The sequence below is a fragment of the Balaenoptera physalus genome, assembly GCF_965194825.1.
Source record: "Balaenoptera physalus genome assembly, chromosome: 1".
Taxonomy (NCBI): domain Eukaryota; kingdom Metazoa; phylum Chordata; class Mammalia; order Artiodactyla; family Balaenopteridae; genus Balaenoptera; species Balaenoptera physalus.
In genome coordinates this window covers 45,090,431-45,104,081 of record NC_138882.1, presented here as the reverse complement: position 1 = coordinate 45,104,081, position 13,651 = coordinate 45,090,431, and the positions used below count along the sequence as shown (strand labels likewise).

The window sequence follows — 13,651 nt, the reverse complement described above, 5'->3', positions numbered from 1 at the left end:
ATTTTATATAAGCACTTTAATTAAGGTTGCTTGTATGTGCAGTACTGTATTATGTCCTAGGGCCACAATATTATCATCATTGATCTACCATTTGGAAAACGCAGATGTTCTGTACTTGGACTTCGAGAATCCTAAAATTAGGTTTTCCGACCTGCTATGATCCAAATTCTTTATTTTGTAGACTAGGAAACCAGAGTCCAGGGAAGTTGAGTGGTCTCAAGTCAGCGTTTGGACAACTTGCAAAGCTTCTGCTGATACACAGCATTTCAGGAAAAATTGAACTGTGTAAGAGAAGATCTACATTTTTATTAGTGTCCTTTATAAAGTATGGTTAGCTACATTTCAAAGTTTTGAAGGAGCACTAAAGAAAAAAAATATACGACAGTCAACCAGATTTCATAACCCAAAGATTTTCATCTTTCTATTGCATTCAGTTTCTTACACATTAATGTGACTAGTAGATGACACCTTGGAAAAAGTAAGATTAGAAAGTTACATATCATAACCTTGGAGTCACTGTTAACTGCTATTTCTTGTAAGAATTAAGAATTATGTAGGGCAGAAGGAAAAGGAGTAGAATAGCATGATGAAGTAGAAGAAAGTTTAATACACAGAAATGCATACCTTAGGGTGGTAAAAGTGGAAGGCCCTTAACTTTTTAGAGGCATTAATGATTTAGACAGGCAGTCCTAGACTTCACCAAAAAAAAAAAAGTGCAAACCTGAGAGCTAAGAAGAAATTTAATGCATTTTGAGACAAAACCAAACAGGAACTTTGGAAAAAGACCATCTAATATGCCATTTCAAACTGGAAGCAATTCTCTGGGCTTTAGTTTTAGAGTAATGTAAATCATTGTGACTGGCAGTTTATTTTACTGATGTCAGATAAGCCACCTCAGCACATCTAGAGTTGCCTGGACTTTGTTGTCCTGAATAAGATTGGAATTTTTTTTGCAGGACCTAAGTGACTATTACCGCTATTCAGAATGCTGCAACTGTGTTTCTTCAGTCTCTCTGTGGCTATTTTATAGCTTTTTGGAATCATGTCTTTACATTTGTTTCTCCCACATTGAATGTGAACTCCTTGAGATCATCATTTATTATTTCCTACCTCTTTTATTCAGCATCTTTGATTTTAAGCTACAGAAACTCAAATCAAAGGAGCGTGAGCCAGTAAGAGGAATATGCTGATTTTCATCCCAAAACTGGTGAGAGGGCAGAACAGGAGTCCCCCCTTAGTGAAAGTTTAATTGAGAGACTGGGTATGACTCCTTAGTATGAGCACAGTATTTAAGAATCCTATTTAAGAAATGGATTTTAGAGCCAGACTGCCTGAAGTTAAATCCTACGTTTGCCACTTACCAGCTTTGTCACTTGGGCAAGTTATGTTACCTTTTTTCGTTTCAGTTTCTAAATCTATAAAAAAAGGGTGTATATATATCCCCTACCTCATGGGGGTTTTTCTGAATATTAAATGTTACCATATGTTAAGTACTTAGAACAATGCCTTACACAAAATGGAAGAGCTACAAATGTTTGTTATTACTGTATTGCTATTTGTCTACTTCCATCATTCCAGCTGTACTCTGAGTTCCTCAAGGGCAGAGGCCAAGTATTATTCATCTTCGTGCCATCCCACTTGGCACAATTTCTTGTGCATAGTGGTTCTTTATAGTGTGCTTACTGAATACATGAATTTGATTCCCTTTACCTCCCATTGAGCAACTCAGAAATTCTCATCTTTTCTGTTTTAGAAATGAGTACAGTGAGGCTCAGCAGTAAATTACCAAAGATGATACAACTAAGGAGTAATAGATCTGAATGAGAAATCAGGTGTGTTGGCTACTAGTAGTTTAGTGTTCTCTTCTTTATCTGAGGTATGGGAGTAGGTTTTATCGCTCATGTCAACTCTGGTTGATTGGTAGTCATTTCCTGCAACACTCTGTTGAGAATTCTGAAGCTACATTCAACCTTTGCAAGAAAGAATACCCTATTGAATAAGCAGTCACTGTAAGGTATGGGGTAGTATCAGGGTAGTACAACTTCTCTCTTTATACTACCCCCATGAGGAAAACATTGCAAATTATATTTTTTGCCTAAAAATGTTCTGTATTTTTTCTTGTCATTTAGGAGGTTGAATTAGTTCTTAATAATGGGAAGAACCTACATTGTAGAAGAGACTGTCGGCCAGTATCTTTCAAACATCAGTCTCCAAGGAAAAGCTTTTGTCTCTGGTCTTTTTAATAGGACAGGTATGTATCCTTTTCCTATGCATTTACTGATAAAGCAAATTTGTTGATTTAAAGTTAAAATATGCTATTTAACAATAAATTCAAGTTAGGGGATGGAGGGATGGAATGAAAAAGAAGAATGTAGCCCAGGTTTGCCCAAGTCAGAACACATTCCCTTTTGACAATGTAAAAGTAACTTATAAGGTAGAAACTGCAAAATTAGAATTCTACTGACCAGATTATTCACGTTTTATTGTCTTTCCAAAGTGACTTTTGCACCCCTTTAATCTTTAATTCCGGGTTGTCCAATTCTTTACAAAGGTAGCTTTTTACAATTTTATTTCTAGTTTGTCTTATTTCAGACTTGTAGCAAATATAGGTCATATATTTTATTGTATATTATCGTACCCATTTATTGAATTTTTTTTTTAATATTGATTCAGTGGAGATTGAGGGAAAGGGACTGGGAGAAATTTGGAAATTACACAAATTTTATTTCCCTCTTAGAGTTAAGGCTCAAAAATCAAACCAAAATGGAATGGATATTTGGACAGTTACTTTAAAAAGCATAAGCACCCACTGATTTATTATAATTGAAGGGAGAATGTGTTAATCAGGGACTTCCCTCGTGGCGCAGTGGTCGAGAATCTGCCTGCCAACGCAGGGGACGTGGGTTCGAGCCCTGGTCTGGGAAGATCCCACATGCTGCGGAGCAACTAGGCCCGTGAGCCACAATTACTGAGCCTGCGCGTCTGGAGCCTGTGCTCCGCAACAAGAGAGGCCACAATAGTGAGAGGCCCGCGCACCGCGATGAGGAGTGGCCCCCACTTGCCGCAGCTGGAGAAAGCCCTCGCACAGAAATGAAGACCCAACACAGCCATAAAATAAAAATAAATAAATAAGCAAATACGGTTAAGAAAAATATATTAAAAAAAAAAAAAGAATGTGTTAATCAGCAGGGAGGACTTGTCAGCAGTACACAGAAATGAAAAAAGGAGAGTCACACAAACAAACTGGCTACATACATCTAAACACTATTTAGGGGAGAGTGTACTCTGGTCCAAAGATTAATTTTGAGGCCTAATAGCAAATAAAACCCTACTGGGGGCAGTTTTCTTTCTGGATATTTTAACATGATGGCTTAGAACCTTCAAATTGGATAATTAACTTGTTCTGATTCTATCCACATTCCCAAGCTACTTTCTCTTATAATTTGATGCCCTATGTTGCCTACTTATAAAGAATGCACCATGCAGAGGACTTGCATGTTCACATCCCTTCATGGTATTCTAGTTTTAGCATAATTCTGAATGATCTTAGGTAATGTCAGCGTAGCCCTGAGAGACAGGTACATTCTCAGAGTTTTCACAAATCCAATTTCTTAACTTGTAAGACAGAGGGCAGACCCTGCACTGTTCACCCAGGTAATACCACCCTCTGAGGCTTCTCATTAGACAGCCAGACAACCTCTCCTGGCAACAATCTGAACTTCTTTTAGATTCAGGTTACTTAACATCTAGTATGGGGTTCTTTTTGCTAGGAACAGAAGTGATCAGTAAAGGTGAAAGGTCAGGGAGAAATACCCTCTTCCAAACCTGCCTTACAGCACATAGGCTGTTTCTAGAGCTCAGCAAAATCACCATCTTACATATAAGTCTCCCACAATTTAGGGAGAATTCCAATCTCTCTTCATGCTGCCTTTTCATTCCTTTCAGTATTCTACATGCTTCTTCTTTCTCTTTGTTCCAGGATTCATCACTTTTCTTTCCTTCCGCTCAAGCCTTCAGGCTTGCCTGTCTCCTACTCCCAGAGTCAGTTGCTTTTTCTTTTCAAAATCATAGATTTTATGAAAAGAAAGAGCTTTCTTAATCAGCACCTACCTTTTCCTTGTGTGCATTTCAATGTAACTTTCTGGAAATAACTTTTATTGAAATAATTTCTCTTCCTTTATTTTCTGTTCCAGGATGACACTAACGATTAGAATTTCAGGTCATGTGTGAGGATAACATTGTGCTAACTTGTATTTTTACTCTTTCTTTATAGGAAATTTTCACTGTAATGAGACTGAGCTATTAAATTTTCCCTAAATTTATCTTTAGGTTTCCCACTTCTGGTTAGCGTTTAATTGCTATTAAAACTGAGGAACATAAATCTAATATCACTTCACCTTTGTTTTTCTGTGGACACACATGAACACGTTCCCCACTATCATTGTTTTTATGAAAGTAAGATGCACAAGGTCATTTGTTGCTTTATTTTATTGGGTTTTTATATTTGTTGAACTGTCTAATCTGTTCCAGTAAGCCATTTTTAAGGACCACTGCATGATTCACATTCAGGTTGCCCAAATAAATAAGGAGCTGGTATTAAATATATTAAAAGATAAATAACATGTGAGGAAAATGTTGTAAGGCTATCCATGAAAATTGTTTACTCTGTAGATTCTGGTATAATACAGGTATAAACAATTTAAGCTGCTATAAATATTGCTCAGTTTTTGCATGTCATAAGGGCTTTGCATTCCTCAGTCAGTTATCACCCTAATAAGCTTTTCTAATTTGTTTTTAAGTGTTCTTCACAAAAGGATTACGTGATTCTTGCCACTAGAACACCACCCAAAGAGGAACAAGATGAGAGCTCCAAACATTCCAAAGCTAAGTTGGATAACTTGGATGAAGAATGGGCCACAGAACATGCCAACCAGGTCATCATGTTTGTTTCTTTATATAGTTAAGTTTGTGTTTATTGACTAACAAAATAAAAGTACGTTATCCTCAGGTTACTAGACTAGGATTTCAGAGTACTCGTTCTTAAGTTTTCAAAACTTGGGTAGTATATCAAAAATAGAAGTATTTTCTGCTCTGTTTCATCCATGAGTATATTTTTTATTTATTGATTACTTGCATCTAGTTTTTAAAAAAGCATTTTCTTACTTGAAGTTAAGTAATCCACCCAAGATTAGTGTAATAGGTAGTGAAACTGGGATTTGAACCCAGGCGGTGTGACTTGAAAGCCTTTGATCTTGTACACTATGCTTTTCCATTGTTAACTTTTATCTGTTGTGTTTTTTAACCTATATCCTGTTATTGGTCATTTACCTTATTTCCAATTTTTCCTTATTTTAAAATAATATTAGTTATTGGTAACATTGTTGCTGGTCAGATTGTTTTAAAGACTTAAACCAGGTACTGAGGAAATAAAATGATGGTTAAATTTTTCTTTAATGTCCTTAGAATTTATATTTTAAGCAAAGTGAAAGACATTATTACCAAAACAAATTGTAAAAGAAGTGACTAAAAATAGGACAGTACTATAGGAATATAGAGTGGGGAATGATTAAGTATCTGTCAAAGGTTGGATTCAAACAGCTTCACAGAAGGCTCTGAACTTGAAAGATGAATAGGACTTTGCTAGTAGAAGTCAAGGAGCACATTGAATGCACAAAGGACAGTGGATAAATGACCCAAAGGCAGGAAATTTAAAGGTATGTTAGAATAGCACACAATTGGGTATAATTGAAGCATGGTGTATATAAAAGAATGCTTTTAGACGTAAGACTGTATGGGGCCAGTTTATGGATGGTTTTGAAGTGTCATTCTAGGAAGGAAGGAGTTCTTTTGGAGCCAGTAGCTCTATGGTAGACTTTCAGAGCTCCCTATTTTGAGAAGGATTGAGAAATAATCCTGCCAATAATTGAGAAAGTAATTGCAGTGCCTTGGTACAGTGTAAATGGAGAGTAGAGGGATTGGAGAGAGAGAGAGCAGAAAATATACAGTTACAGTAATAGTTCAAAAAAAGGTGACATGAGGGCTTCCCTGGTGGCGCAGTGGTTGAGAATCTGCCTGCCAATGCAGGGGACACGGGTTCGAGCCCTGGTCTGGGAAGATCCCACATGCCGCGGAGCGACAAGGCCCGTGAGCCACAACTACTGAGCCTGCGCGTCTGGAGCCTGTGCTCCACAACTAGAGAGGCCGCGATAGTGAGAGGCCCGCGCACCGCGATGAAGAGTGGCCCCTGCTCGCCGCAGCTGGAGAAAGCCCTCGCACAGAAACGAAGACCCAACACAGCCAAAAATAAATAAAATAAAATTAATTAATTAAAAAAAAAAAAAAGGTGACATGAGCTAGTGACTAGACTCTAAGCTTTCTGAGGACAGGGTCACGGCTGTTTTGTTTATGGCCGTATCCTTAGTGCCAAGCATAGTGTTCCCATGGTTTATGATGAGAACTCCAAAATATTGGATAAGTGAACGGATAAATAAGCAAACTAAAGCAGTGGGCTAAAACCTCATTGCCAAAACATTTCAGAGAAAGAGCTAGTATTAAGATGATTCAGTGACCAAGTAGATTGGCAGTAAAAAGATATTGTGAGAGAGTTGCTAAAAATTATTGAGATTTTGTTTTTAGCCTGGGTCTAGGAAGATGGCGTTGCCATTACACGAAGAGGAAACAGATTTGGGGTGAGTCAGAGGGAATGATGAGTAAATTCACTTAAAAGTAGTTATTGAATGGATTATATCATCCAATAAAGTATGTTAAATTAGGTAAAAATAAAATTATTTCCTTCTCCAATTATCTTTAAATCTTCAAACACACATGTTTATCTGCATTTGTGATGGGGGGTAGTATGTAGTTATATTTTTGAAAAATGCAATAAATATTTAATACCAACTTCTAATGAAATATTAAATATTTTAAACTTAAATTTCCAATGGTTTGTAAATAACTTTCTACTCTAATTTTGCTTTTGGCCTTCTGTAAAATTACATACCTATATCTATATCTATGTCTAGTCTATATACATCTATACACACAAACATAAAACTTATGTAGTAAAATAGATAATCTTTTTGCCTCTAGAAAGAAATGGTTAATTTTATTTGTTGATGATTTTGAAAAGATGTGCAAGTTCCCCATGCTAAGTATGAAAGCTTTATTCCTTATTTATGTATGTCAAGCTTGTGTCACTGTAGTAAATAGAATTTATGAAATCAGAGGGAACCACCAGCAGACATAATGCAAATATATTAGGGGTTAGACCATGGTATCTAATTTTCTGAAGACTTAACTTTGTGATCAGTTTGCTCATATATTAAGTACATAAAAGGTAACCAGAGCACTATGAGTATAGATGGTAGAAAGGAATACATGTGGCACTAGGAACTAGCCACAATGATGTGGAAGGAAAATCACAGATATTATGCAGGACAAACTGGTAGGATGTGTCAAAATCCTTAAAAATATGTATGACCCTTTAACCTAGTTACCCACCTCAGGAGATTTATTATAAGCAAATAATCCTGTGAACACAGAAACTTGCTAGGATTTTTAACCAATATTATTTTAAGGTACAGAAAAATTGGAAATAATATTAAATGCCCAATATCAATAAGAAGGCTTTAAAAATTGAGGTAAATCTAAACAACAGGAAACAATGGAGTTTCAAGTTGGACCCCCTCTGCTCAAATCCCAGACTCTGCTGAATGTTATAGGGATACAAAGGTAGTTGAGAATTAACTTCTTCCATTAAGGAGCTCCCAGATCAACTAGTAAGGTTCAGACATAACCATAGTACACTTTCATGTGATAAGCTCCATGGGAAAACTACACTGAGGTCCTGCAGGAGTTTGGAGATCAAAGGATCAGGGAAGGCAGCTTCCTCAAGCTGACTTCGAGGTATTCAGTAGAGTTCAGACATGTAGACGTGTAAGAGAAAGTCTTTTCAGGCTGAGTGAGCAGCCTGAGTAAAGGTATAGAGTTAGAAAGCCTAGCCATATATGTGGAGAACAGTGAGAAGTTTGTGATTGATGCTTGAATATTTCGTGGGCAGTAGTATCAAATGAGGCTCTGAATATCAGATCAGCCAGATTTTAGAGAGTCTGCAATACCAGTCTAAGGTAAAAATTTGTATTTTATTTAGCTGATAGTGGAAGCCATTGAAAAATTTAGGAGATATTTTAGTTTTCGATCTTAGGAGAAAGGAGTTTATTTATTGATGTAGCTAAAGAGTGTCATTACTAAATGGTTTTATTTATAAAGTAGTTTTAAGGTAAAAAGTTAAGAACACTCTAGGAAGATTGTGTGCATAATAATACCCCATTCGTCTTGGTTTTCATCCATTTTGGCTGTGTTGGGTCTTTGTTGCTGTGCACGGGCTTTCTCTAGTTGCGACGAGCGGGGGCTACACTTCATTGTGGTGCGCAGGCTTCTCATTGCGGTGGCTTCTCTTGTTGCAGAGCACAGCCTCTAGGCGCACGGGCTTCAGTAGTTGTGGCATGCGGGCTCAGTAATTGTGGCTTGTAGGCTCTAGAGCGCAGGCTCAGTAGTAGTGGCGCACAGGCTTAGTAGCTCTGTGGCATGTGGGATCTTCCCAGACCAGGACTCGAACCAGTGTCCCCTGAATTGGCAGGCGGATTCTTAACCACTGTGCCACCGGAGAAGTCCCCATTTCTCAATATTTTAACCAGTTTTTTCAAAGCCCCTACTTCAATGCTTTGCATATAGTTGGTACTAGGTAGGCATTTGCTGATTTAATATTTAGCTTCTCAAACACAAAAGATTGCATATGATGTCAAATGCTTTTGTTAGCTAATACTATATTTCTGTTTTTAGGTATCCAGAATGCTACCAGGGGGACTTTTAGTTCTTGGAGTATTTATTATTACAACTTTAGAAATGGGAAATGAATTTCAAAATATCCTACATAGAGTAAGTCTGAAATATCAGAAATTCTTAAAGTTATATCTTAATTGATTATACTTGTATACAGTGATCCTAGGCATATTTAGATTAATTCTCTATGCTGGGATTATGTTGAAACAGCTTTTTCCACCCAATTGCTTGGTATCTTGAGTGTAATACATGTCAGTATTTATATTTTCAACCAAAGCTACATATTTTTAAAATAGTCATTATTTTAAAGATAATTTTTTACTATTGTGAAACAAGTTATAATGGTTTAACAATTTTTCTTGTGCAGTAGCAGTATTCTGCTAGACCTTCCATTTAGTTCCAAGTGATTGCTGTAATATGAAATTAATAGGTTTTGCAATTCTTCACCTCTTCAATTCTCTCAGGATCCTGAGAGTAAGACATAAAATAACGACAGTCAGATACTTATTCTTTATTTCTGGACCGAGTATCTATTATGAATCCCCTGCTTTTTGTTTAATTCCTATGTCAGTTATTTGGGTAACATGGTTTACAAGTAAATGTGAGGGTCCACAAGCTGTTTCCCCTTAAGCCCAAACCTAAAGCAAACTCTGTGCAGCCAGTTTTCATCTCTTTTAGTACTTAAGATCCAAATAAGCCTTCAAAAGTTATTTTCCACCCCAAGAGAGAAGGAGACCTCATTATCTTGAGAAGTGCAAAAACCCCACAGAATCCCCCCAAACCTTTTTCTAGTAAAAAAGTGTACAGCTAAGAATCCAGGTGCTACAGATTCTTCCAGTTTTGTAACATTCTCTCCCATCAAATATCCCACCTTCAAACCTTTGATATTTGTACTTATGGAGGTAAAGGAAGAAAATGGTGATAATCCCTCCCCTGGCAAGTTATTCAACCTTCTGCCATTTTTACCATTTTAAATAAATGTACCTCTTTCACAATCGTTCATCCTATTTTGGCATTTTGAAATGTAATCTATATCCATGTGTATTTGATAGCATTGGCTGTGCATCCTCTTGTGGTTGGGTTGAATGTGGGCTCAGTGCTAGAGAGATGCAGTAGATCCTCCGTCCTCTTGCTTTTTGTATCTCTTTCGTTTCTAAGAAGCATGTAAAATTTTAGAAATGCCCTATTTCAGAAATTGTAGCGTTTTAATTATCTAACTTTGTTTCCATTGACCTGCACTGAGGGACAGTATATGAAGTAACCTTATAAAACTTGTCATTGTCTCCCATAAGGTCATTGCTAAGAACTTTGTTTGTTATATTACATAATATTGTCTTTGAAGAAATTTCTTTTGCTATCATTATTAAGAAAGTTATGCCTCTTCTGATCAATTGTTTAGCTTCTGGACCGTGCGAATTAGGGAACTGATTGGGTTTCTCTGTGCACATTATTTTTAGAAAGCTTAGAGCCAAATTTATGAACCCTCTCCCCATATCAAGTATGCATTTTTATAATTCTTACATGTGGCATAGATTTTTGTCACTATTTCTGATGTTTTTTCACTTAGAATTTATGTTATTACTATATTTTATGTGCCCTTATGTATTACCTTACATCTTTTGTGACATTTAAATAAGAAATGCCAAATGGGTGACACGCTCCATTTTTATAGGTTAAAAATCACTTGTCACTTCTCATTCTACTTAAAGTCTTTATTCTGTACTTCACTTAAATGTTAGTTGCCCCAAATCATGTTCAGTTGATCGTTAATGACAGTGAATTATATTTTTTTATTTAATACCTAATTTTTGTATATCCCTAAACATGGAATCTAAATGGTTAATAATCAGTTTCACTCTTTCTTTTGAGAAAAAGGAAATTTAATGATAGCATCATGGAATTTTAAAGCTAGATGGGTGCTTAAGGATATTATAATTGTCTTTTTCTGCACTCTCTTATTTTATTTTGCATTCAGTTGATGTGTTTTCCTCTCTTTCAGCTAGTATTTGCTGTGGAAAAATCTATGAATAAAAAGAGACTGTGGAATTTCACAGACGAGGAGGTCTCAGAACGAGTGACACTTCACTTTTGCTCTTCTACAAAAAAGTATCTTTTATTTAGGTGTTTATGTTCTAAAGTATATGATACCAAAATAATGTTCCTGCAGGTTTTTTCCCCAAACATTTATTTAAGTCATCATTTAAAAAATAGGCTTAGTTTGTACGTTTTTCTGTAAATAACACATAATTCGGACTGCCAATAATAATGGTAAGAATGGTTGTTAATCATGTGTCAGGGTTGTAAAGAGTTTGAGAGAGGTGGCAAGGACTGGGCATTCTGAACTCTTTCCCAGCTCTCCACCCCTGTACATTAAAATACAGTAGGGCCCCTACAGAAAGGTACAGCTTAGGCAAAGTAATGCTTTTATTTTGTTTACCTCCAGTTCCTATAGATAAAATGTTCAATGCAAAGCACAGGTGCACCGAGCTGGCAATTTTTATATCTTTGGCCAAGATCAAGTGACACTAAAAGCCAATTATAGGGCCTTCTTAGCTTCTTTCCTCTACATATTACCAGGGCAAGTACCTCCCAAGCATGAGGCAGCCTCACCAAGGGAGTGAAGCAATGCAAGGGCCCAATAAATTAGGACCTGCAAAAAGACAAAATTCAAAAAGGGATCATTCCTGTAGAAGGTGGGCTGTTAACTCCTTTGGTATTTAACTAGAAAGTTTCATGTACAGACCCTTTGACCCAATAAACATTCCCAGGCTTGACTTCATTCAAAACAGCACTCCTATTTGTTAAAAAGGGTCTATATTTGAGGACAGTTTTGTAAGAACTATCATTCTGTTCATTGTGATTATCAGGATTTATAAACAGTAGGAAATAGTTTAAAGTACCACAAGTATTATAGTCAAAGGAATTTATATGTATATAAGTATATGTATTTACACAAACATATACATACATATATATGTGTATACATATCTTTAAGTGTCATGCCATGAAGTGGTATGATTTTGTAAAAACTCTTGGATGCATATACTTTATTTTTATTTTTTGACGGTTTATTTTCTTTTGATTATAAAGAATTGCTTTCTTATTTTTTATTTTTTTGGTTATTTCTATCCTTAATTAATAAAGAATATTTTGTCGAACTTATGATATCCACAATCCAAAGGTAAGAAAAACTGCTCCTTAAAGATTTTTCTGTGTTGCAAACTATTTTTAAATAAAATTCAATTTTTAGTTTTAATAATTTTCAGTGCTATCTCTTCCTATTAATGTCCACAACCACCTGTAGTTTTTTATTTTGAAATATGATTAATTTCACTACAGACAAGGACAATTTATATTTTTTTTTATTGTTAAAATATTTTTGTTAAGCTGTCCCTACCTTGTTTATGTGTCTGGTATTATATTTGAGAGGCTAGCAGTAAAAGTGTCTAGGCTTTTGGAGCCACAGTGCCCAGTAAACAAGCTGTCTGTACTCAGCAGAATCCAGACTAACATTTTGCCAAGGTGTCTAAAAAGCAATGTGAGGGACTTCCCTGGTGGTCCAGTGGTTAAGACTCTATGCTTCTACTGCAGGGGGGCATGGGTTTGATCCCTGGTCGGGGAACTAAGATCCCACAGGCCATGCAGTGTGGCCAAAAAGAAAAAAAAAAAAGAAGCAGTGTGAAAAAGTAATGCAGTTCTGTTAGCAAGGATAGGACAGAAAGGAAAATGTCTGGCACTTAGTATTTGCTCAGTGATTATTTACTGTCCATCAGAAGCTTCAGAATTGACACTGTTGAAGCTACAGATGGGAACTACAGGACCAGAGGACTTGTCAGAATTTTAAGCAAGCCTTTCACTGGGCGAGGGAGTTGCCAAGATTGCCTGGGATATGCTGAAGAATACTGAACTTTTAATGCATGCTTTATTTTTATTTAGTTCTAACCTATTACCCTTTGATGAAGGAATTTGGCCAAATATATTAGATAACAGCTTGTATAAGTTACTGGGTTGTACATTTTATGATGTTTTATTGCTCCGTGTGTTTTATGTAAATCACATATTTTATGTTTTTCCCCCTTTGCTAAAGAGTTCTGCAAAACCAGCAGATTGGAAGTATCAAAATGGACTATCAGCTTCATGGCTTTCTTTAGAGTGTACAGTATATATTAATATTCATGTCCCACTGTCTACTACTTCTGTCAGCTATACTCTGGAGAAAAATACAAAGGTATCAGGGTAAAATGAATTTTCTTTAGTGATTGCTGAATAGATGATCTGCCTTTATTCTGGTTGTGTGTGTAATTCATTTTATAATCCTCAAAAATTGCATTCTAATTATAATAATATTGTTATGGGTAACTAATTTGTTGCTCTGCCCAGATTAAAAAATTAGAGGTGGGACATTGTTATCATACTAATGTATTTAGCATAATAAGTGCTCCATAAATATTTGTTAATTAACATGTAATTATGTACATTGTAAAATATAATTATGTAAGAAGATGTACTCTTTGGTCTTTTTGCTTTCTCTTCATCTTTAGTTTTTTAAAAAATTTATTTTATTGAAATATAGTTGATTTACAATGTTGTGTTAATTTCTACTGTACAGCAAAGTGATTCATATATTCTTTTTCATATTCTTTTCGATTATGGGTTATCACAGGATATTGAATATAGATTGAGAGTTTGGGATTAACATATGCAAACTGTTACATATAGAATGGATAAACAACAAGGTCCTACTGTATAGCACAGGGAACTATCTTCATCTTTAGTTTTGCTTTCCATCTTCCAGTTCTTTTTTGTATTT

The 13,651-nt window shown here is 35.8% G+C and overlaps 1 protein-coding gene across 1 annotated transcript in view; it reads left to right on the top strand.

The window, feature by feature from the left end:
- The window catches only part of ODR4 (odr-4 GPCR localization factor homolog), a 42,261-nt gene that overhangs the window by 786 nt on the left and 27,824 nt on the right, over positions 1–13,651 (top strand). The window contains 8 exon segments of the mRNA XM_082473808.1: positions 182–285; positions 2,130–2,238; positions 2,240–2,251; positions 4,800–4,934; positions 8,842–8,937; positions 10,841–10,947; positions 11,986–12,022; positions 12,929–13,069. Of these exon segments, the coding sequence (XP_082329934.1) occupies positions 2,152–2,238; positions 2,240–2,251; positions 4,800–4,934; positions 8,842–8,937; positions 10,841–10,947; positions 11,986–12,022; positions 12,929–13,069 (615 nt within the window). The 5' untranslated portion in view covers positions 182–285; positions 2,130–2,151.